General features: G+C 42.5%; 1 protein-coding gene across 1 annotated transcript in view; it reads left to right on the forward strand.

Moving 5' to 3' along the window:
* The window catches only part of Lrp2 (LDL receptor related protein 2), a 160,544-nt gene extending 147,197 nt beyond the window's left edge, over nucleotides 1–13,347 (forward strand). Inside the window, exons 68-79 of the mRNA XM_028762987.1 lie at nucleotides 1,179–1,307; nucleotides 2,000–2,220; nucleotides 2,899–3,075; nucleotides 4,318–4,437; nucleotides 6,230–6,320; nucleotides 7,097–7,164; nucleotides 7,313–7,430; nucleotides 7,960–8,089; nucleotides 8,799–8,900; nucleotides 10,502–10,630; nucleotides 12,902–12,973; nucleotides 13,139–13,347. Coding sequence (XP_028618820.1) covers nucleotides 1,179–1,307; nucleotides 2,000–2,220; nucleotides 2,899–3,075; nucleotides 4,318–4,437; nucleotides 6,230–6,320; nucleotides 7,097–7,164; nucleotides 7,313–7,430; nucleotides 7,960–8,089; nucleotides 8,799–8,900; nucleotides 10,502–10,630; nucleotides 12,902–12,973; nucleotides 13,139–13,294 — 1,513 coding nt within the window. The 3' untranslated portion in view covers nucleotides 13,295–13,347. The remainder of the gene's footprint in view (nucleotides 1–1,178; nucleotides 1,308–1,999; nucleotides 2,221–2,898; nucleotides 3,076–4,317; nucleotides 4,438–6,229; nucleotides 6,321–7,096; nucleotides 7,165–7,312; nucleotides 7,431–7,959; nucleotides 8,090–8,798; nucleotides 8,901–10,501; nucleotides 10,631–12,901; nucleotides 12,974–13,138) is intronic.
* The last annotated feature ends 12,440 nt before the right edge of the window (nucleotides 13,348–25,787 follow it).

The following is a 25,787-nucleotide window of genomic DNA, read 5'->3' on the forward strand; positions in this document are numbered from 1 at the left end:
TATAGACATTGTCCTTTTCTATACTCAGTGTATACCACAAGATTCTACGTTAGATGTGAGAGCTCTGTATTCCAAGATTAACTTTGAGTATAGCAGTGTTCTTCTTCAAGTGTATTACTTTGAGATTAAACATCTCATCTGGTAATTATTTGGGGAAAAAGAACAAGCCACAGTTTTTAGTATCCAAGCTAGTTGATAGCAACTGGAAAGTTAATAGAGCCTTTACCTCTGTTCTGTTGGACTGTTTAGAACCTTCTGGCTCATAGTTTGGATGATCTCTAGCTTAAAATCCTCCAGAGAATTTTGTTTACAACGATGCCTAATATGCAGCCCAGTATGCAAGTGTTACCAATAGCCCCTTTTTCCAGGAAGAGGCTTGCACTGGTCAGACACTGTTGGGAGAGTGTCTTGACCTTGAAAATGAAGTAAGAGTAGGAAGCCTCCGTGCCTCCCTACCTGTCTGGAGCATGGGGAGTTACAAATTCTGAGTTACAAATTCATTTTTCCCTTTAATAATCTTCTCCTGGGAGACTTGAGCTTCTCCAAAGAAGTTAATTGAGTACCCAGTGTGCCTGGAGGCTAACAGAAGACTCCCCCTCAGCATCTTCTGCCAGGAAGCTGGACCTTAGAGACCCGTTACAGAAACCTCTAGCTGTCAACACACCTGCAAGGAAGTGGTAGTACCCCTCCCATCTGAAGTTTTACCTCTGTCTGAGGCTCGGCAGATGGATGAGGGAACTAAGACACCAAAGGAGTTCATTCTGCTTGCCAGAGAATGAGCTTGCAGCCTGAGACATGGAAATAGGGCAAGGCCAGCCTTGCTGAGTTTTTATTTTGAAATGTTATTTCCACTCATCTTTGGGACTGATGCTCAATTCCTCTTGATTATACTTTGGCTCATTGCCAAGGGGGACAAGACTCATAGGCAGCAAGAATGAAAAGCCACATGCCTTAATCTGCCTGTGGAAACCATGTGACTCATAAAAATTGAGATGGGCGGCCAATCTACTTGCTGTTGTCTTCTGCAAGCACAGATACAGCGTCTGTGTATTTTACAGGCATCTGAGTGTTTGTTGCACTGGCTAGAACTTACAAATTAAATTTTCTCACGCTCACATTTCCTTTTAAATGGCTGGTCCAGCCCTACCTGTTGTTTAACTCTGTTCCTCTCCATTCAGGCATATTTACTGGTCAGATGCTAAGAGCCAACGGATTGAGGTGGCTACTCTTGATGGAAGGTACCGGAAGTGGCTGATCACCACCCAACTGGATCAGCCAGCTGCCATTGCTGTGAGTCCTAAGCTAGGGTAAGTATTTGAAGAGATGCTTAGTCAGTATACAGTTTCTATGGGAGAAATTCCACTTTGGGATACGTATGAAAATCCCTCTGCTTACTCGAATCCTTTCTCTGCACTTTCATTTGGATGCATTCAAAAGTTTCTTGCTGATGGGAATTCAGCTGGCAATTTGGTTGTATTTCACTGGCGATAAAATTTTATTTCCAATGTATGAAAAATGCATACAAGGCATGTTCATACACATATGTTGTTTACTTACAAAAATATTGCAATTGGTAGTTGACCTCACTGTGAGAGAGAACTAGTTTGGTCCTTTCCTCTTGATTTTTGACATTTACTTGAATATTTAGCAAGCACTTTGCTTATTTGGACAGGACTGGTATCCTGTATTTGTATTTGAAATTCTGAGTTATTATTACTTTGATTACTCCCCTATGTGAAATCATGGCCCTTAGGCATTCAACGGTGATGCTTAAAATGTGCTTCCCTGAGAAGATCTAACTCCTGATGTGGACTTGACCTTAGCATCAAACTATGCTTCTTGTGTATAACATATATTGGAAATGGAGAGGCATCTTTATAGAAACAGTATTACTCACTCAGGAAAGCGGTTGGCTGCACTGTTGGTAGTGCTTCCGGTGCCATAGAGTGAGGAAGCTCCATGAGATGAGTTGCTTCAACCAGGAAATTTTCCCTTACAGGCTTATGTTCTGGACTGACCAGGGAAAACAGCCTAAAATTGAGTCTGCCTGGATGACTGGGGAACATCGCAGTGTTCTGGTGTCTGAGAACCTTGGCTGGCCAAATGGTCTTTCCATAGATTATCTGAATGATGATCGAATCTACTGGAGTGACTCCAAAGAAGATGTTATTGAAAGCATAAAATACGATGGGACTGACAGGAGACTCATCATAAACGAAGGTTAGCAGTTAGTTAGGATTTACGTACCAGTAATGTTCTAACGTATTTCCACTGTGTCTTAGGACAGCTTATGTAATCCCTCAGATTTGTTTCCATCAGCACCTAGCTGCTTTATTAAATTCAAACTAATTCACAATAGTCCGTTTTATATTTTTACGGATCAGATCATGAAAGAACTAAGGTTTCTGTTAGGCCTCTCTGAGATTGTGTCTTCCATATGTTAAGTCATGTGTGTTCTTACTAATATACATATAACTGCTTCTAGGCTTATTCATTTTCCATGTGCTAGCCTGTTCTCATTTTCCATGTGCTAGCCTGTTCTTGCGTTCAACTAGAAAAATGTAGAAGGAGTATTTTGTTTTATTATTCAAAATCTAAAACAGAAATCTAATAATCCAGTACATACAACATTTCTCCTAACTAGCTCTTACATTCAAACTGGGAGATGGGGAGGGTCTTAGATCATCACATTGTTTTTAAAAATGGAATAAAATCAGCAGCTTTAAAGTCAGACCATTTATACTGACTCAGTTTAATTCATCTTGAACTCTCAATGTAACACTTTCAGAAGGTCTGCCCAATATGCTAGATAATTACTTTGAGCCAAATGACAGGTACAGTAGTGCTGGGTACTGTGTCTCATTAGCTCTGTTTTGTCTCTCCACTATTGCTATGTAGCAATGAAGCCCTTCAGTCTGGACATCTTTGAAGACCAGCTCTACTGGGTAGCTAAGGAAAAGGGAGAAGTGTGGAGACAAAATAAATTTGGGAAAGGGAACAAAGAGAAAGTGCTGGTGGTGAACCCCTGGCTCACTCAAGTCCGAATCTTCCATCAACTGAGATACAATCGGTCAGGTAATCCAGTCTTGGGAAGAGATGTTCCTCGTGGACGGGACACCTTATTTGGGAGCACTGGCTATAGTGTTAGTGGATGAAGGGTCATGATGGGGGAGTGGGTCTGGGTGGGTGGTGGGTCTTATGAGGAGAAAAAGACTGGATATTTTTGAAATGACAAAGAAATTAGCTTTTACCAAGTTATCTGGTACCAGATTCTTTCTTTACTAGCATACCATGTTGGCTTGCTGTGTCCTATCTGTGGCTGTTCTCAGTCATTGTGCGTTCTGCTGATTCAGGGAAATGTGAAAGCAGTTCACCAGTCTGTGCAGACTGAGCACAGATGACATCAGATGTAGATTGGTTACAGTGCAGATGCTTAGGCTTCACTTGAACTTGTAAATCAGAATCTGAATTTGTGCAGATTTAATATCACATTAAAATATGAAGAACTCTACTTCAGAATGCTGACAAAATAGTCAATTGGGGCAGATTTTGGATGCGACTTTTGTGAAGTGTCTTATTATCTGATATCTGTGTCTCAATTAAGATTGTCTTTTGGATGGTGGTAAATAAAGATCATAGATTATTAGTCTGAGAAAGGATCCAGGGAACAGGAATCTAATTTAACCCTTGGATCCTTCACAATTCGTTTGTAAGTATATTTCAAATGATTCTGGGATTACATGAAGAGTTTTTAAATGTTACTAGTTGGGCTCCATCCCAATGTAATAGTTTGAGTGGCTTCCAGCTCATTCTGTCAAATCTGTTAAGTGACCTTGTTATTTACAAACAAAGAAACTGAAGCCCACAGTAAAATTCTTTCCAGAAGGTTTGTAGAAAGCTCATCCAGGATGGGTTCTGGGTAGACTTGATGATGCCATGACCCACCCAGATTTGGTCAGTGACAAGTCTTGTTATAAGACTTGGGATCCGTTGATCTTTTGAGCCATTTAAAATTGCATAGCACTAATAGATATTAAGATTACGCCTGAACCAAACAGATCCTCACCTTCCAACAGCAGAGATGAATGGCAACAAAGGAGACTGAATAGCACAGAAATCACATGGGAGGTCTGTGCCACTTTGGGAGGGTGGCACCGATGGTAGTGTAGGTGAGTGTGGCTCTCCAGGTAACAAGTGGCCTAGAGGTCCTTGGGCTGTGCCAGTGCTGGGCCTCTGCCACATCAGTTAGTAGACATGCCTTGGCTGCGGTACCCAGTCTCCTGTCAGGACCTAACTCAGTTCTCATCTCTTTTCCAGTGTCCAATCCTTGCAAGCATGTCTGCAGCCACCTCTGCCTGCTGAGACCAGGAGGCTACACCTGTGCCTGTCCCCAAGGCACCAACTTCGTAACTGGCAGCACCGTCGAGTGTGATGCAGGTGAGAATACTCACTGCTTGGGGAGCCTGGGGCCTTCGGGAGCTGTATGATATATCCTGTATGATGTGACCTTTGCAGATTCAAGTTGGGAGTAGCTAGAAAAGGGGATGAGGGGACCCCAAAAGCTGGGTGAGTCTCTGGGTGCAGTGGTTTTCTATGAGGCTCTTCCTCCTTTCCTCCCCTCATGGTAGATTCCCGTTTTCTCTAGAATTCACTCAAGGTGGAGAACTATTTCCTGAGGTGGGAGGAGCTTGCATAGAGTGGGGGAGGGGCTTGAGGACACTCTTGTTTTTCTCACATGCCCGTTTCAGAATTTTAAACCATCAAAGGACTGTGTTCTGAAAGCTGGCTATGTGGCTGAGAAATGAGGTTCAGAATGAGGGAGCAGTGGTTTGTTTCTCATGCAGTTCTCTGGATGAGCTCTTCTCTGCAAAACTCACTTTTCAGTATCTCTTCCAAACAGTTAATAAGTCATGGGGACAACAACTGCCCCTGGCTAACATCCTGGTTGGGGGAGGCTTCCTAAAGTCTAAGCTGGTGGGGAAATGAAGAGGCAGGACTAATTCCTATCACTGGGAGAGCAAGCAATTAAGCAAGGATTCATCTCAATTGGAGAACGTGCTCAGGGTAGAAATACTGCTTTTCTTATCTCTACCCCATGTGTGCCTGGGGAACCGTTGACAAGATTTTGGTATTTTTGTTCTCAGGCTGGAGAGATGGCTTAGTGGTTAAGAGCACTGGCTGCTTGTTCCCAGCCCCCACACAGTGACTCAAAACCACCTGTGACTCCAGTCCAAGGGGAATCTGACAATTTCTGGCTTCTGAGGCTACTACACTCTGTTGTAGGAGGATACGGCACTTCTCTGGTGCACAGACATACATGTGGGCAAACACAAACACTATATAAGATTCTCATTTAAAAGAACTTTATCCAAAGTAAGCTCACTGATGGTAACAGTTGGGCCTTGATGTGATCTATTGTTAATTAACTTATCAGTTAGTTCAGCGGTGTTTATTGACTGTCCACTCTTTGAGCTTACTTGCTAGTTATACAATACACTGAGAAACCTATGAGCATGTAACAGCACAGGTGGCTTAAATATAATGGACAAAAAATGCAATAGGACAGTGCGAGACAGGAGGATGGCACGGTGGTCTTGGCTAGCCTCTCTGATAAAGAGAACATTGAGAAGCGACCTATAGAGCCCAGGGAGTAGACAAACTCCTCAAATAAAATACACATGTGATAAATGCTCATCCAGGGAGTATGCTAGGACTGAGTGAGGAGCAGTAATCCAGAGGAGTGGTCCTTATAAAGGAAGGATATCTCTCACTAGCTGTCCCTCAGATGCTTTTGCGTCTATCTGTGTCTGTGTGTCTGCCTCTTGCCTTCTCCCACGATTATACTCCGGAGTCTTGGGTTGCAGTTTCAACCTATGTAGGAAACAAACAAACAAACAAACAAACAAACAAAAACCCTCTTGGGTTTAATAGTTCCTAGGAGAGAATCTGGAGAGTTTCAGCTGACGTAATGTATGCTCTGGATTCAGCATCCCCTCATTGTTTAGAGGAGGAAAATGCTATAAATGTTTTCTCTGCAAGCTTATATAATTCCCCAAAATCTTATCACTGTTTAGGAAGTTCATTTGCTTTAGGGAGTAGGGCCCACCCTATCAGAGTCAGCTGGTCTGACCCTCCCCATCCCCCAAGCCCTGGGCAGGTTTTGCATGGTGCATTGCTCTCCTGTGCGGTGTGGCTGAACTAACCCATGCATGGCTTTTCCTTTCTGCAGCCAGTGAACTTCCCGTCACCATGCCTCTCCCATGCAGGTGCATGTATGGAGGAAGTTGCTATTTTGATGAGAATGACATCCCCAAGTGCAAGTAAGTCTGACTCTCAGTCCCAGCTGTAGATCTTGACCCTTTAAGGGGAATCTGAGATCTTAATATAGCTGGGAAAGCAAGTACTAGAGGCTTGCCCAATTCACCATTTCCCATCTAACCAGCTTTTCCTCCTCTGGGGGAGTCTGCAGGAGGTGAAACATTGCTTCCCAGATCATAACTGGCATAAACCTGGCGTAAACCTTACCTGAAGATCTGGTTCAAATGCATTCTCATGGATACCGCATTTTTAACAACTCTTGGGAATGCCGCAGTCATGTCAAAGAGTGAGGAGTTAGAGAGAAGACAGCAGTATGTCTTCACATGCCACCTCCCACCTCATCTGGGAAGATGGCTTAGGATATGGGAAAACAACTGACAGGAGAGATGTTCTAACACAAGGATCATGACAAGCAGACGAGTCTGGAGTGAAGAAGCCTGAGGGAAACCGACATTGCAGAGCAAGATGACTCATCTCTTCCTCCTTGAAAGCATTTGGAGGACTGGAGGACAGAACACTGCCACCGTGCCTATATTCCCTCTCTAAGGAAGAAGTGCATGGAGCAGAGGAGCCAGTAGGCTTATTTCATGAGACTGACCTTCTAGGTGCTAGTCCACCGCTAGTGGCTTTCTTAGGTTCTTAGGTTGGCAGAATAAACAGATGTGGAGAGGGCTGCATGGCTTGCTCCTCATGAATCACTGGATCAGGGCTCTCTCTGCCTTCATGCATACATATCAGTCTAGCCGCCGATAGTAACCGAGTCTCCTTCTGATTCCAGATGTTCTAGCGGCTACAGTGGAGACTACTGTGAGGTTGGGCTCTCTCGAGGCATCCCTCCAGGGACGAGTAAGTGTCAGGAATATGGTGACCTGCACCAGTCACAGTCCCCCATCTTCCTTTTAACCCAGTCTTTGAAGGCCCAGTGGTGAGCTCCTCTAGCCCTTCCTTCCTTGTCAAGGTGCTGATGTTGGCTTTCTGCTTCTTTCCCCTGCAGCAATGGCTATTCTGTTGACATTTGTGATGATTATCATTGTTGGGGCTCTGGTACTCGTTGGATTCTTTCACTACAGGAAAACTGGCTCCCTTTTACCCACTCTGCCCAAGCTGCCAAGGTCAGTTTCATTAGGAGGCTTTTAATAATTCTGTGTACGATAGATTTTTTTAGAAGAATGATAGCTCACCTATTCCCATGATGTCAGGGTAGTCTTCATTTCTTTGCTTGTTTTATGAGGTAAGATTTATTTTTCATGTGGCCTCCACCTTGCTATGGGAGCACAAGTATGAGCCACCATGTCCCCCAGTTGTGAGGACTGAGAGCAGTCACTGTAAATCATAACTTCTTCATGGAGCTTCCCCCTGAAGCTTGTGCTGAAGACTGTATTTTATCATGTAGGGCAGGCAAGGGCAGAGCTAGTTGTGGGTTGGCTTGACTTTCTTCTAGTGGCCCCTAGTTCTTGTTCCAATGTTGTGCTTTCATGTGCACTCGGGGAGAGAATTGCACATAGAAGATTCAGTAATATGGAAGGAAAGTAATCATTACAAATTAAAAAACAACACAGTAGGAAAGGAGTCATTACAAAATTAAAAAACAAACAAACAAACAAATGTAATAACACAACCCATGGCTTTGCCTTATTTCAGCTTAAGCAGCCTTGCCAAACCCTCTGAAAATGGAAACGGGGTGACTTTCAGATCAGGGACTGATGTGAACATGGACATTGGTGTGTCTCCTTTTGGCCCTGAGACAATTATTGACAGATCCATGGCGATGGTGAGTGCAGCTTCCATGGGATTATCTGAAGGCTTTCATTTATACTAATTGATGGAAGAAACTCTTCTTACAAGGAATAAAGCTGATCTTGGGGAAACTAACACAAATATAGTCTGTGTTCTGTAGGACTTAGCTTTAATGGAAATTGGCTCTACCATGTACCATCTATTCACGGATAGGCAAGGAGCTGACTTTTTCTGGCCCCGTGTGTAGAACAGTGATTTGCCCACCTCTTAAGAGAATCAGGTGGCACACTCTGTAACGGGTCTAGTACAGCCTTGGCCCCGTGGGGGGTCTCTGTAATCTGGAAACCCACTTTGTGCTTTGTCTCCACCTCCAGTCATCCATCCTCACCCCTGCCTGCAAGAATAGGGCTGCCTTATTTTCCACTATTTCCTTCTACCACCTACTTTCTTCTTCAATATTCCAGCCCAAGTACATTAAGTACATTAAAGAGCCAGAGAGAATTCAGCTACAGAGTATTTCTGCTTTCTGGAGCAGATGGCTTAGTTCATTTTTTACTAGTTGAAACAATAGTTTATGACTTAGATGCCATGGGTCTCTGAGGCTATTTTCTCTCACCCCCTCTAAGACCTCATCTTTTGGGTGGCTTTCTGAAAGTGTCTGGTGTACATCCAGGTATGAGGGAGACGCCTTTCTGTCTGAAGCAGATCAGTGGGTGTGACCTCTCTCTCTTTCCTCCCATAAGAATGAACACTTCATCATGGAGGTAGGCAAGCAGCCTGTGATATTTGAAAACCCAATGTATGCAGCCAAGGACAATACTTCCAAAGTGACCCCAGCAGTGCAGGTGAGATGTCTGCCCCATGATCTGTTTTTAGCCATGACCCAGCCATGCTGCTGGATCTTTCTGTGTTGCAGAATACAGGCCTCTACCCTGCCTTCCTAAAGGGAGGGATCACAGTAGCCTGTATCTCAGCTTCACCACGCTCAGTCACAAAGCCGCACCCGGATACAGCCCTGTGGCAGAGATGTGAGGCTTAGCAGCCATGCTGGAGGTGGTTCACTGTTCTCAGTTATTCTGAGTCACCTGTGTCAGAGCAAGGGGTATGAGTTTGTTAAAGATCCTAGAAACATAGGGCCCTATGACAGAAACAGGGAACTACGTCAGAAATGAATGAATGAGTGATGGTATCATGAGGGCGCTATCTGAGAGGACTAAAGTGAGAGGGATGACCTGTTCTCAAGAGTATAGAGGTCTGAAATTAAGATTTTCTCAGAAGGCTTATTACTCTGTACCTTTGAGAGAAGCTGGGAGTAGAGGTAGATGCTTTCCATTAGCCTGGACTAATGGCCCAGTGCTGCTTCCAGATCTATCAGTTTTTGGCCTGTTCCTCCTTTGTCTATGTAGCTACAGCAAATAGCTGTCAGTGTTTGCTAGTGATTTTGGATTCAATGCATAGTATATTTTAATATGAGGTGATAGAAATGTTTCTTTCAAAACGAGCTTTCTCTTAAGAGCAAAAAGATTTGAATCTTGAATTTCGCCTGCTCTTTGATAATGCATCATGGGATACAAATGACGTCTCATCTGGTATTTTTCACATGAAATAGAATGCGGCTATGCACACAAATGCAACGTAAGCTTAAAAAGAAACAAAATGGTGAATGTAAAATATGAGGAGCATACTGCCTTCTGTGATACACACACACACACACACACACACACACACACACGTATGTTTTCAGGGTGATATTCCTTAAACCAAGGAATAGCCAAGCAATTATGTGAATTTTACAAAAATAGAAAAGTATTAAGGCCATTAAAATTTATCCACTTTTAGGCAATCCTCAAGTTTTCTCATTTTATTCTTTTTGCTATTTATCTATTTATCTTTGGAGACATTTTCTCACCATGTAGCCCAGGTTGGCTGCAAACCTCCAGATATTTGTTTGCCTCTGACTCTGCTTTTGCCTCTGCTGGAATTAGTGGTGTATGCTACCACACCTGACCACACTCATTTGTTTCTTAATATTCAAAGAGGCTTCTGTCCACTGCTTTGGTGTGACTGTTCCACTGTTACTTAGTTACTGTTACTTAGTTACTGTTACTTAGTGTTGTTACTTAGTTAGCACTTGGTTGCCAGTATGCAACTAGAGCACCTTTTATCCCAAATTATGGTCAGTGGTGGGAATGAAGGGAGTAGAGAATTCAGCAAGAGTTATATTAAATGGGGGCGTGACAGTGACGGGTGTTCAATTGCCGAAGTTGAAATTTTAGGTGACCTGATGGTTGCTGCTCTTAATTGGGGGAGGTGGTATTTAGTTTACAGTTGCCAGTGTCACTTATCAGATAGAAAAGGTACCTGTCCATGTCTGCGGGGGACAAGGTGGCAAACAGAATCCAGATCTACTTATTCATGTATTCATTTGTTCTTTCAAACTGCCTAGGGGCCGTCAATATGCTCACAAGTGACTGCACCAGAAAATGTGGAAAACCAGAATTATGGAAGGCCCATAGATCCTTCTGAGATAGTTCCCGAGCCAAAGGCAGCCCCCCCTGGAGCTGATGAAACTCAGGTAATGATAACTGACTCAAGAGAAGACATTGGCAATGAACTTTGACATTTCTGGATTGATGCTAATCCACAGAAGACCACGTACAAAAATGGAAAACTAAATTCTAGATTTAGTATGTCTGCATGAAAAGAACATTTACACAGCATACACAGTGATGTGTTGAGGATATATATATATAACCCTTCGGTGGAGAATGCACTTTTCCAAGTCGCTCTTAGCGCTTTACTATTACCAATGTTCACCAGCAGGTGGCAGTACTTTATTACCGCTTCCTTCCTCTGTGTCCAGATAACACCTAATTGTCCATGCAATCCTCCCACAAGCACTGCTGTTATTTAGTGTACCAAGGAAACTAGTTCAGGAGACAAAAAACACCGCTTGATGAATTTTTCTTTATCATATATGCTATATCTTCGCATATCCTAGACTACTTGGATGTAGTTTAACAAGCACCTTTGAAATGAAATTGTATTAAGTGGACAGTGTGTTTGTTACTAAGTTTAATGAACACACATGTAGTTATCCCATATCTACATGCTACTCATTTTACCCCTGGGAACTGTTGTCCTTACCATTACCCCTCACTAAGGGAATTATGGGCAAATCGGAAATGATGCTGCTTCATGATTGAAAACATTGGGTAGGACATTTAAATGTTCCTGGTCCTTGTGCAGAGAAGTACAGTGATGTCTTCTGTAATCCAGTGTGACTGAGGAGAAAGATCACCTCTCACGCATACACACACATAGACATGGAAGCTCACACATACCATAGAAAGAAAGGTTTTGGCTCACTGTTTTTCTAGGGACTTTTTTCTCCGTAAGCTACATTTAAAAGTGGACATTGAGGATATGTTTTCCATAGCCACCAGAATACCTAAAATATCAAATATTCAGTCCCCAGGTTTGGCTGTACTCCACGGCAGTGCCTGGCTTATTTCTGATTCTTAACATTTCTTTCCAGTCCGTTCCCAGTTTTAGAGATCTTTCTTAGAGGTAGCTTTGTCTGTAAGGAAGGGCAAGAAGATGCTCCCTCTCCCCACCCCCCACTCCCGCTCCCAGAAACAGAACGGACTTGGGGGATTGTTGGGAATGAGAGTCAACCTTCACCAATTGTGGCATAGGTCTCCATCTGTGCTGCCCACTGGTTCTTGCTCTTTCCTCTGCCGATACCCTTCATGTTGTGTTCACCAGCATTTGTCCAGAGATCCTGTATCTGTGACCTTTGGACACTAAATAGTCACTTGTCTCAGCAGAAACACTTGCTTAATTCACTGAGGATGTGCAGGTTTAGAGGTGAGGACTACCATATTCCTCTTGTTAGCAATTATGTAGTTGCACAGGGTTTTTGGAGACCAAGACAATGACTTGAGGTGAAGCCTTCTCCACTTAATTTCCAAACATACGGCTCTGACTTCCTTCTCCTACTTCCTCTGTTTGGTGACATAGAGAGCGGATGTGTGGGTTGGGTGAGTGGTCTTGCCTTTCTTCGGTAGTCATGTGTTACTTGTACCAAATTTCCCAGCCATTCTGCCAAACACATGGGCCACTTGAGCTGGCTGGAGGGTGTGCCTGTCCAACAGGTAGCCAGCACTACAACCATTTGGTAGGGTGGGGCCAACCCACTGTTGTGTGTGTACTTGGGGTTTTCTCTTCGGATTCTTCTTTGGCCTCTCTGCTAGTCTACCATAGTGTAGCTAGTTGTCCTGCTGTGACTCAGTGTGTCTTACAGGAGGAACAAAAAAAAACTGCATCAAAGGATTGTTGAGACAAAAACAACCTCACAAAACCTTAAAGCAATTCCTGATGTACAGCAAACACTCAGTAAACGTCAATTGTTGTTGTTGATGATGATGATGACAGCAATGGTGATGATAGAGGATGTGGCGAAGTTAGAGGAATATGCTGGCCGAGACATAGTTTTGGAAATAAGAGACGCAATTTGCCTTTTCCTTGAGCTTCTAGGCTGCTCTAGAAACCTCCCTCTGACCCTTTGTCTGTGGCAAATCCTCTAGATGGCGTGAGTCCAGACTCTCAAGGTGCACATTTTACATTGAGGAAAGACTTTGAAACTGTTACATGAAAACAGCTGAGAGAGTCTTAGTTACTGTTCAGGGACCAGAAGAGGAAATGAATAGTATACTACTTAAGCCACAGCCCTAAGTTAATATGTTTTCAGTAAGAGTTTAAAAACCTAGGAAAAGACTCCTCTGAAGAAAACAGAATAGAAAACTCCATTACTGAGAGCCGCCTGTCTCCCCTTTTCGTTTAGGGCACAAAATGGAACATCTTCAAACGAAAACCCAAGCAGACAACGAACTTCGAAAATCCAATCTATGCAGAGGTAACTTTTAATCCCTGTTCTAAGTAGAGACATTCATTGTTTGGCTAGATTGGGCGTGCATTGAGATTATTCTGGACAAACTGACAAAGGTTAGTCCTCATACAGAACTGTTTCTGGCCATGCTGGGGAAGTAGATGACTCATCCATGCCTTGTTGTGGTTGCAGATGGACAGTGAGCAAAAGGAAGCTGTAACCGTGCCTCCCCCATCTCCTTCTCTCCCTGCTAAAGCTTCAAAAAGAAATTTGACTCCAGGCTACACTGCCACAGAAGACACCTTTAAAGACACTGCAAATCTTGTTAAAGAAGATTCTGATGTATAGCCTTGCCAACTCTCTAGGGAACACTTAGACACTCACTTTTGCACATATATTTTTTACAGACAAATGAAAAAGAAGTTAACATTCAATACTTTATAAAAAAATATATTTTTCTCTGTTTGCCTATAATTGAAAGGTGTGTCGTGTGTCTTTTTTACTGATGCCATTTCATATTTTTACAATTATCATGCGGTACTGTGTATGTCTTGCACTGATGTTGTCTGGAGGTGATGCTGTGACTATATTGTACTTGTGTAAATTTTGGAAGGATTATCACATCTCTGCCTCTGCTAATGAAAGTGCTTGTTGAGTGGGTTGGCGAGCTGAAGAATAAGTGATCTGGTGAGGAAAGGAGTTGGCTTAGGGCTTTGGATCTTTCTAAAGAGGAGATAGCACTCACGTTTCCTTTGAAACAATCTAAGAAGAAAGTCCTTTAAGCTTCATTTGTGGGTCCATTTTTACACATCAGCGCATAATTGATAATCAACATTACTTGTCAACCTGATTAGTAAGTGTACCGATAGGGGCTAGTGTTGGCTTCATACACTGTAGATGCTTCAGATGACACAGAAGGTACACAAGGTGATTCAGTTGGACCCCTCTGCACACCTCTGTCTTCCTACCCCAGCTATGTTTTGATTGTGCTGTGTCCCTAGTTGCCAAGTCAACATCTGTATCTGCCATGTCACGTCCCACACTAAGTTTCTGTTTTATTGAATGAGCTCTTGCTTGACAGACCTTAAAACAACTTATACCTTTGCCTGGCATCTCAGGTGTCACCTACCTTAGTGACTGGAATTCTGGAGCTGACTTACTAAAACCAAACCCGTGTCTCCATAAAGTAGGGTGCCAAACAGATACCTGTTAATCAAAGCCTCAGCTGGGTGTTTGACTCTGGGTGCAAAATGTTATCGTATTGACTATTTATTTCCTCAGTTGACGATGAATAGAAAGGGAAAACATTCTTACTGAGCCTTTTTCAGGTCTTTGCCTGAATCTGTACATTTGTGTCAGGATGTACTTACTGTACGACCCAGCTCTTCTTTTGAGTAGTTGGTGTATTCTCCATCACAGGAACCATGTGTCAGGATGTACTTACTGTCCGTCCCAGCCCTTCTTTTGAGTAGTTGGTGTATTCTCCATCACAGGAACCATGGCATGAGTATACATTTTCTATATACAAGTAGCATTCCCGGTTCTCTGTGCTAATATTGCACATGTGTTCATGAATGAATGGAAGGGTGGGAGAGTGGATGAATGAAATATACTACTGATTATTTTATTCTCGAGTCCTCGAAATATTTCGTTGCTCATATTTTGAGTACCGATTGTAATTACTTTGATTAGAAAAGAAAAAGCTACTGGAAATGATGCTGCTGGAAATTTCTAATAAATGTGTATTTTATCAGATGGCTTTTGGGTCTCTGCCTCCTTCTTGAGCCTTGGTCACAAGTTGCTTGAAACTGTGCTTGGTTGCTGTCTTAATTAGGGCTTTACTGCTGTGAAAAGACACCGTGACCAAGGCAACTCTTACAAGGACAACATTTAATTGGGGCTGGCTTACAGGTTCAGAGGTTCAGTTGATCATCAATCAAGGCAGGTGAATGGCAGCATCCAGGCAGGTGTGGTACAGGAGGAGCTGAGAGTTCTACATTTTCATCTGAAGGCTGCTAGCAGAATACTCACTTCAAAGTCCACTCCTACAGTGACACACCTACTCCAACAAGGCTGCACCTCCTAATAGTGCCACTCCCTGGGCCAAACATATATAAACTACCACATTTGCTCTCTGTGACACCAATTCTTCAATCCATTTTTGAACGGAGACTATTATGGAGATGATCCAGGTTTCATATTTTAGCCAGACCCTTGAAAGGATGCCCACATCTCCTCTGAAGTTGAGATGGAGATGAGAAAAGGGTTGTGTTTTATCGTCTTGGTGTCTTTTGTATTTGAAGTGTCACAGCGTGGAGGATGGAGCTACAGATGAAGGGCACACTTTCTGGATGCTTCTAAGAACATTCTTGTTTCAGAAAAAGGTGGAGTGCTCCTTTGCACATTTCCTAGTGTCTATTCCCAGAATGAAGTGGATATATAAAATTGTTCTAGTTCCAGTTTTCAGGCCCAGCTACATGGGACCTCTTTCAGACACTTATTTCTCTGGCGCCTACTACAAGTATATAGTTTTTCTGGAAGGACTTTAAGACAACAACGGGAAGTCCAGGCCATTCCCTGACAACGTGGAGGGTTTTACTACAAAGAAAACAGAAACGTCCATCTCTAAGAGCGTAATTGTGTATTTATTGCTTCAAAATTTTTTGACTGTTTCTTTGCCAGCTTGAAAAAATTGTACTGGGAGGGACACTTCAGTTGTGGAAGAGAAGGAGCTCCTTTTTGGCACAGTGTTTTTGCCAGTTTTCTCATACTTTAGGACTCAAATTCAGTCCATGAAGAGCAATGCAACTTTATTTGACACACACACACACACACACACACACACACACACACCTACATACATGGGCAGTTGTGCAGACTATGATGATAGTTGCTAGGCTTTAAACAGAGGAATCCATGACTCTGTCATTGTTTGATGTGGAGTCAGACTCCAGTCCTGGGCAAGCAGTATTTGTCCTATAGCCAGTGAACTCTGGCTAATTGAATTGGCCTTGTACTCTTGACCCTCCCAAATTGTTACCTAACTCAACTTTTTCTCTTACAAAGTTAGCTGGTTCCTTTAGGAATCTGACTGGAAATATTTGTAAAAGGCCGGGTACTATAAAGTGTCCTTGATGAAATAAGGAGTCAAGGATGTCCTTGTACCTCCTGGTAGTGCCTCCTGACTCTAAGTAGAGCAATTTGTGGGCCAGGTGACACAGAACATTGTAGAGAGACTCCGTGGAAGAGAACTTTTATCAAAATCCTAGGTGATAGGAAGGACCCAATTTAATTCTAGCTTATACCCTTTCTATCCAGTAATGGGTAAGTGGAAGGGAGGAAAAGACTGCTCATGGCCAACTATGCAGGAAAGATGTTCAGATCTATATTTTTATGATGGTACATATTCTGGAGAGCCTCAGGCATGTTCTGGGAGAGAGTATAGGGAAGGCCGAACTGCTGCCATGGAAACCTCTGAGCCAGAATGTTCTCGAGATAGGAATGTCCTGAGCTGTTCCAAACAGCAAAGCCTTTGGTTCTCCATTTCAATCAAGCATTGACCAGTGATGATGCCCACAACCTTGGGTGGGGCGGCATCTTAACTAGGGCAAGCTCATTGAGAGGCTCTGCAGCAGGGAGGGCACTTAAGCATTGCAAAAGAATCCAGAAGGGACACTGCCGAGACTAACTTCCATCGAAGGATGCCTGGCATCCTTTGTTTTCTGGACTGGACCACAATAGAACAATTGCCTAGCTAGGATTATATTGTGTTTAACAACAGATCAATCTATTGTACGACCTGGCTTTACCTGTGTCAGATTGCTCGATGTAGCCACCAAAGACTAACACCAGAGACGATTTCATCTCTTCTCTGGTCCTCTCTCTATCTGTCTTCTGTGTTAGATTGATTCCAGGGATAAGTTGTTAGGATCTGCCTTGGAGGGGGGAAGGTTGGGATTTACTGCTTTGCTCTGGAGGAGGCGGAGATGAGGAGGGATGGAGTCTGGCTTTGAGGAAGTAAGAGGGATGAAAAGGGAAAGGGGGTGTGTGTCCTTTTCCTGGACTAGAATACTCTTGCTGATCAGGACTAAACATACAGCTGTGCTCTAACTAGAGAAAGATGGTGACCAGTCTTCTGAGAATGCAGACCTACCATGCAGCTAGGTAGTGTTAGAATTCTTCAGATGAGCAGGACACTTATTTGGCATCAGACAGTGGTAGAGGAAGCATGTCTTGAGTTGTTTCTATCTGATTGCCGAACAGTGTTCTTGGAGAACAAAACTGACCTGCATTACAGAAAGGTCAGCTCTAGTTGAGACCCTCCTGGCTTTGACTTACTGTGTTTGCTTTTCAGGTTTTATGGGCAACTTGGTCCCTTCTGGAAGGTTATCGCTAGCTTCTTGAACTCATTTACCAGCGTTGCCTTTTGTCAATGTAAAATAAGCCTACCATTTAGATCCCAAGTAAAAAACCAATTAGAAATGTGTTGATCTGAGTATTATTTTATTTTACCATAAAGTTGTCTATATAGTGATTCCCTTCTTTGATAAAACACTTCTGTCATGATTAGAGTTTTACTGCAGTGAACAGACACCATGACTAAGGCAGGAAAACATTTCATTGTGGCTGGCTCACAGGTTCAGAGTTTCAGGCCATTATCATCAAGGCAAAAGCATGGCAGCATCCAGACAGGCATGGTGCAGAAGGAGTTGAGAGTTCTACATTTTCATCTAAAGGCTGCCAGGAGAAGACTGTTTCTTCGGCACTGGGTGTAGCTTCAAACCCCATCCCACAGTGACACATTTCCTTCAACAAAGCCACACCTACTCCAGCAAGGCCACAACTCCTAATAGTGCCACTCCCTCCCTGGCTTTGGGATAAGGCAAGCAAGTCTCTACTTAGATCCATGAGGCTAGTGACAGAGTCAGTCCCCTAGTTCGAACATTGTCTGTGGCCTGGGACAATGCGGAGTCCCTGGAGTATCCATAGATCCAGAAAACAAGAGAAGGAGGAAGTTGAGAAAATCTGGAACAATTTGGACCCATTGAGCCCATGAGTTTGACATCGTTTGGGATGGAACCTGGGAAGTAAGAAACAGCGGTACCCAGAAGATGAGGTCTTTGTCCAAGTTACTGAGAACTCAGCTTACCTAGAGTTGGTCAAAGTTTTAGGGCATGCACCTCTGGTATTTACTGAGAGAAGTGGGAATGTGACAGCAGAGGCTGCCTAGGTTATCATGAGTTAGTGGATCCGAATTTAGCTCAGAGAAGGTAGGACATTTGTTTACTTGTGCTATAACCCTGGTGTCTACACCATTGTTTTTGATACTCAGATATCTGTTGAATAAGTGGCTTAACTAGACATTTAGTAAGGGTGGGAACACAGTTAGGCTTGGTGGCTCAGCGCCAGGCAGCTGGCATGAGTAGGCCACTGTGTCCTTACACCCTACCTCTGCTGATATCCTGTCTAGAGGTTAGCTTGGGAACTCTTCCCATGTGTGCAGCTCTGTGCAGTTAAAGAATCAACTTAGTGGCTCCCGCAAACTGCTAAAGGGTGGGCCAGGCTTGCTTAAGGGGCAGGCTGTGGAGTTTCACACAGTAAGGGTCCTAGAGACTGTTGGGCGCCGGTGAAGGACTGCATGAGGAGAGCTGGCAGGCAGTCAGGTGCAATGGGTTTGTTTTTTTTCAGGAACTTTCCCAGGACTAGCCTCAGACAGGAGAGAAGGGCCGTGCCTTTTTCCTTTTACTGCATTCTCCTGATCGTGGGACCATCTAGTGCCAAATGAGAACCATACCATGTGCTGTTCTGTTTATGGATGAGCCACTGTTTGGAGTCAGTGGGCTCTTGCAGGCTGGAGCTGCACCGGTACCCACATTGTTAGAAATCTATTCTCAATTCTAAACGGTGATTAATGGTGTAGGTCTCAGAATAAACCCATTCTGTGATCCTTACACAAACCTGGCTTTTCTGGAGAACATCTGGGGAGTTTTATTTGCATAATAAGAGCCACCTGGTCCCTGATGGCAGGTGAATGCTACCTCTGAGCCTGGCAGGCAGGCTCGGTGCTGAGAATTCTTCAATAAATCAGAGAGAAAATGGAAGCCAAATATAATTTTTCTCTATGACATTTCAGACAGTGTCCCAGCAGGATAGGACCTTAAAGAGAGTGTGTACAAATCCAAAAGTTAGCTGAGTTCAGCATCAGCTGTCATGAAAGTGAACCTCTCCACAGTCTTCCTGGGGAAGGGAGCTGAAGGAAGAAGCTCACAGCTATCAACATAGAGTAATGGTGCACACCTTTAATCCCAGCACTCAGGAGGCAGAGGCTGGCGGATCTCGGAGTTAAAAAGCTAACCTGGTCTACAGAGTGAGTTCTAGGACAAGGACAGCCAAGGTGACATTAAGAAACCCTGTCTTGAAAAATTTTTTTTCATTTGTCATGCTAGCACATATTAATTGTATTAAAATAATGAGTTTAATTCTGACATGCTTATAGGCATCTATGATGTACTTATGTAAGGTGTGCCTCATATTAACTCTTATTTTTATGTTTTTTAAAGTCTGTATTACAAGTATAAGAGAAAACACGCAACGCTTTTCTGGGTTCAGCTTGTTATATTTAATACAATGATTTCCAGTTCACTCTGCTTCCATCCAAGCACTTCACTTTTCTTTATGGCCGAGTAATATTCCACGATGTATCTATGCAACTCTGTCTCTATTTATCTTTTGATGTGCATCTTGGCTGATTCTTTAACTTGCTTACTGTGAATAATGTCTTGGCTCCTTTGGGTGTCTGTTCAGGAGTGCTACAACTAGATCATACTGTAGTTTCATTTTTTTTTTTTTATTGGATGATTTATTTACATTTCCTATGTTGTCCCCTTACCCCATCCCCCACCACCCCCTCGGAACCCCCAATCCCCTCGCCCCTCCTCCTTCTTCTCTGTGGATGTAACCTCTATCTACACCCCCCCACTCCCACCTCCCCACCCTCAAAATTCCCACCCCCTGGGGCATCCAGCCTTCATGAGGTCAAGGTTCTCTTCTTCCACCTATGCCCAGCAGGGCCCTCCACTTTTACATATTCAGCTGAAGCCCTGGATCCCCCCCTAAGTGCTCCCAGGCTGGTGGTTTAGACCCTGGGAGCTGTGGTTGGTTGGTATTGTTGCTCTCCTCATGGTGCCACAAATCCTTTCAGCTCTCCTTCAGTCTTCACTCTAACTCCTCTATTGAGAACCCCATGATCAGTTCAATGGCTAGTTGTGAGCATCTGCCTCTGAGTATGTCAGACTCTTGAAGACCTCTGAGGAGATATCCATATCAGGCTCTTATCAGCATGTACTTCCTGACTTCCACATCAGCCTCTACCTTTGGTGATTGCACATGGGATAGATACTCAGGTGGAGTGGTCTTGAAACAGCCCCTCCTTCAGTTTCTGTCCCTCACTTTGTCTCCATATTTGCTCCCTTGAGTATTTTGTTGCTCCTTCTAAGAAGAACCGAATCACCCCCACTTGGTCTTCCTTCTTTATGGGCTTCATGTGGCCTGTGAGTTGCATCTTGGGCATTTCAAGGTTCTGGGCTAATATCCAATAATCAGTGAGTGAATACCATGTGTGTTCTTTTGTGATTGGCTTACCTCACTCAGGATAATAATTTCTAGTTACATCCATTTACCTAGGAACCTCTCGAATTCATTGTTTTTAATAGCTGAGTAATACTCCATTGTGTAAATATACCACATTTTTTGAATCCATTCCTCAGTTGAAGGACATCTGGGTTCTTTCCAGTTCCTGGCTATTATAAACAAGGCTGCTATGAACATAGTTGAGCATATGTCCTTGTTATATGTTCGAGCATCTTCTGGGTATATGCCTAAGAGTGGTATAGCTGGATCCTCAGGTAATGCTATGTCCAATTTTCCGAGGAACCGCCACACTTATTTCCAAAGTGGTTGCACCATCTTGCAGTCCCACCAACAATGGAGGAGTGTTCCACACCTCCACACCCTTGCCAGCATCTACTATCACCTGAGTTTTTAATCTTAGCCATTCTGACTGGTGTGAGATGGAATCTCAGAGTTGTTTTGATTTGCATTTCCCTGACGACTAAGGATGCTGAACATTTCTTTAGGTGCTTCTCAGCCATTCGAGTTTCTTCCGTTGAAAATTCTTTGTTAAGCTCTATACCCCATTTTTTAATAGGGTAATTTGGTTGTCTGGAGTCTAATTTCTTGAGTTCTTTGTATATATTGGATATTAGCCCTCTATCAGATGAAGGATTGGTAAAGATCTTTTCCCAATTTGTTGGTTGTCGTTTTGTCCTATTGACAGTGTCCTTTGCCTTACAGAAACTTTGCAATTTTATGAAGTCCCATTTGTCAATTCTCGATCTTAGAGCATATGCCATTGGAGTTCTGTTCAGGAACTTTTCCCCTGTGCCCAAGTATTCGAGGCTTTTCCCCACCTTCTCTTCTATTAGTTTCAGTGTATCTGGTTTTATGTGGAGGTCCTTTATCCACTTAGACTTGAGCTTTGTACAAGGGGATAAGAATGGATCAATTTTCATTCTTCTACATGTTGTCTTCCAGTTGAACCAGCACCATTTGTTGAAAATGCTGTCCTTTTTCCACTGGACAGTTTTAGCTCCTTTGTCAAAGATCAAGTGACCATAGGAGTGTGGGTTCATTTCTGGGTCTTCAATTCTATTCCATTGATCTTCCTGCCTGTCTCTGTACCAATACCAGGTAGTTTTTATCACTATTGCTCTGTAGTACAGCTTGAGGTCAGGGATGGTGATTCCTCCAGAAGTTCTTTTATTGTTGAGAATACTTTTCGCTATCCTGGGTTTTTTGTTATTCCATATGAATTTGAGAATTTCCTTTTCTAACTCTGTGAAGAATTGAGTTGGGATTTTAATGGGGATTGCATTGAATCTGTAGATTGCTTTTGGCAAGATGGCCATTTTTATTATATTAATCCTGCCAATCCATGAGCACGGGAGATCTTTCCATCTTCTGAGATCTTCTTCAATTTCTTTCTTCAGAGACTTGAAGTTCTTGTCATACAGGTCTTTCACTTGCTTGGTTAGATTCACACCAAGGTATTTTATATTATTTGCAACTATTGTGAAGGGTGTCATTTCCCTAATTTCTTTTTCAGTCTGTTTATCTTTCATGTAGAGGAAGGCTACTGATTTGTTTGAGTTGATTTTATAACCAGCCACTTTGCTGAAGTTGTTTATCAGGTTTAGGAGTTCTCTGGTGGAAGTTTGGGGGTCACTTAAGTATACTATCATATCATCTGCAAATAGCGATATTTTGACTTCTTCCTTTCCTATTTGTATCCCTTTGACTTCTTTTTGCTGTCTAATTGCTCTGGCTAAGACTTCCAGTACTATATTGAATAGGTAGGGGGAGAGTGGGCAACCTTGTCTAGTCCCTGATCTTAGTGGGATTGCTTCAAGTTTCTCTCCATTTAGCTTGATGTTGGCTACTGGTTTGTTGTAAATTGCTTTTACTATGTTTAGGTAGGGGCCTTGAATTCCTGATCTTTCCAAGACTTTTATCATGAAGGGATGTTGAATTTTGTCAAATGCTTTCTCAGCATCTAGTGAGATGATCATGTGGTTTTTTTTCTTTAAGTTTGTTTATATAGTGGATTACATTGATGGATTTCCGAATATTGAACCATCCCTGCATTCCTGGGATAAAACCTACTTGAACATGATGGATGATTGTTTTGATGTGGTCTTGGATTCGGTTTGCTAGAATTTTATTGAGTATTTTTGCATCGATGTTCATAAGGGAGATTGGTCTGAAGTTCTCTTTCTTTGTCGGGTCCTTGTGGGGTTTGGGTATGAGTGTAATTGTAGCTTCATAGAACGAATTGGGTAGTGTTCCTTCTGTCTCTATTTTGTGGAATAGTTTGAAGAGAATTGGTATTAGGTCTTCCTTGAAGGTCTGATAGAATTCAGCACTAAAACCATCTGGTCCTGGGCTTTTTTTAGTGGGGAGGCTTTTGATGACTGCTGCTATAACCTGAGGGGTTATGGGACTATTTAGATGGTTTATCTGCTCCTGGTTTAACTTCGGTACCTGGTATCTGTCTAGGAAATTGTCCATTTCATCCAGGTTTTCCAGTTTTGTTGAGTATAGGCCTTTGTAGTAGGATCTGATGATTTTTTGAATTTCTTCAGTTTCTGTTGTTATGTCTCCCTTTTCAGTTCTGATTTTATTAATTTGGATACTGTCTCTGTGCCCTCTGGTTAATCTGGCTAAGGGTTTATCTATCTTGTTGATTTTCTCAAAGAACCAACTCCTGGTTTTATTGATATTTTGTATTGTTCTTTCAGTTTCTATTTGGTTGATTTCAGCCCTGAGTTTGATTATTTCCTGCCTTCTACTCCTCCTGGGTGTATTTGCTTCTTTTTGTTTGAGAGCTTTTAGTTGTGCAGTCAACTTGTTAGTGTGTGCTCTTTCCAGTTTCTTTTTGTAGGCACTTAGAGCTATGAGCTTTCCTCTTAGCACTGCCTTCATGGAGTTCCACAAGTTTTGGTATGATGTGTCCTCATTTTCATTGAATTCTAAAAAGTCTTTAATTTCTTTCTTTATTTCTTCCTTGAGCAAGTCATCATTGAGTAGAGAGTTGTTCAGTTTCCATGTGCACGTGGGTTTTCCATTGGTTTTGTCATTATTAAAGACCAGTCTTAGTCCGTGGTGATCTGATAAGATGCAAGGGATTATTTCAATCTTTTTGTATCTGTAGAGGCTTGTTTTGTGACCAATTATATGGTCTATTTTGGAGAAGGTACCATGAGGTGCTGAGAAAAAGGTATATTCTTTTGTTTTAGGATGAAATGTTCTATAGATGTCTGTTAAGTCCATTTGGTTCATAACTTCTGTTAATTTCAAAGTGTCTCTGTTTAGTTTCTGTTTCCATGATCTGTCCATTGCTGACAGTGGGGTGTTGAAATCCCCCACTATTATTGTGTGAGGTGTAATGTGTGTTTTGAGCTTTAGTAAAGTTTCTTTTATGTATGTAGGTGCCCTTGCATTTGGAGCATAGATGTTCAGAATTGAGAGTTCACCTTGGTAGATTTTTCCTTTGATGAGTATGAAGTGTCCTTCCTTATCTTTTTTGATTAATTTTGGATGAAAGTCGATTTTATTTGATATTAGAATGGCTACTCCAGCTTGTTTCTTGGGACCATTGGCTTGAAAAATTGTTTTCCACCCTTTTATTCTGAGGTAGTGTCTGTCTTTGTCACTGAGGTGCGTTTCTTGTATGCAGCAAAATTCTGGGTCTTGTTTGTATATCCAGTCTGATAGTCTGCGTCTTTTTATTGGGGAATTGAGACCATTGATGTTAAGAGATATTAAGGAAAAATGATTGTTGCTTCCTGTTATTTTTGTTATTAGAGGTAAAGTTATGTTTGTATCTTCTTTTGGGGTTGTTGGAAGATTACTTCCTTGCTTTTTCTAGGTTGTAGTTTCCCTCCTTGTGTTGGCATTTTCCATCAATTATCCTTTGAAGTGCTGGGTTTGTGGGAAGATATTGTGCAAATTTGGTTTTGTCATGGAATATCTTGGTTTCACCATCTATAGTGATTGAGAGTTTTGCTGGGTATAGTAATCTGGGCTGGCAATTGTGTTCTCTTAGGGTCTGTATGATGTCAGTCCAGGCTCTTCTGGCTTTTAAAGTCTCTGGTGAGAAGTCTGGTGTAATTCTTATAGGTCTGCCTTTATATGTTACTTGACCTTTTTCCCTTACTGCTTTTAGTATTTTTTCTTTGTTTTGTGCATCTGATGTTTTGATTATTATGTGTTGGGAGGTATTTCTTTTCTGGTCTAGTCTATTTGGTGTTCTGTAGGCTTCTTGTATGTTTATGGGCATCTTGTTCTTTAGGTTAGGGAAGTTTTCCTCAATAATTTTGTTGAAGATATTTACTGGCCCTTTAAGTTGGGAATCTTCATTCTCATCTATACCTATTATCCTTAGGTTTGGTCTTCTCATTGTGTCCTGGATTTCCTGGATGTTTTGAGTTAGGAGTTTTTTGCATTTTGCATTTTCTTTGACAACTGTGTCAATATTTTCCACCGTATCTTCTGCATTTGAGATTCTCTCTTCTATCTCTTGTATTCGGTTGGTGATGCTTGCGTCTGTGACTCCTGATCTCTTTCTTAGGTTTTCTATCTCCATGGTTGTCTCCCTTTGAACTTTCTTTATTGTTTCTATTTCTAGTTTCAGGTCCTGAATGTTTTTGTTTAATTCCTTCTTTGTGTTTTCTTCCATTTCTTTAAGGGATTTCTGTGATTCCTCTTTAAGGGCTTCTATCTGTTTACTTGTACTCTCCTGTATTTCTTTAAGGGAGTTACTTAATTCCTTCTTATAATCCTCTATCATCATCATGAGAAGTGATTTTAATTCTGAATCCTGCTTTTCAGGTGTGATGGGGTGTTCAGGGCTTGCTATATTGGGAGAACTGGGCACTGATGATGCCAAGAAACTTTGGTTTCCGTTGCTTATGTTCTTGCGCTTGCCTTTCGCCATCTGGTTAACTCTAGTGGTACCTGCCCTCACTGTGTAAAACTGAAGTCTGTATTTCCAGTTATCTTGCTTATTGAAGAGCTCCTCAGAGTCCAGAGGTCTCTGTGGTCTTATGCTCCTAATCTCCTGGGTGGAAGAACTCCTGGGACTCAGGCCACCTCTTGGATCTGGAAATCCTTCTGCTCTGAGTGCAGTGGGTCCTCGATGACTCAGGATTCAGTTTCTCCACAGGACAGAAGCAGACCAACTCTGTGTCTGCTCCAGCCCAAAGGACCAGGCAAGGGCGGAAGG

Source organism: Grammomys surdaster, unplaced genomic scaffold (genome assembly GCF_004785775.1).
Source record: "Grammomys surdaster isolate TR1022 unplaced genomic scaffold, NIH_TR_1.0 136, whole genome shotgun sequence".
In the NCBI taxonomy this organism is placed as follows: Eukaryota; Metazoa; Chordata; class Mammalia; order Rodentia; family Muridae; genus Grammomys; species Grammomys surdaster.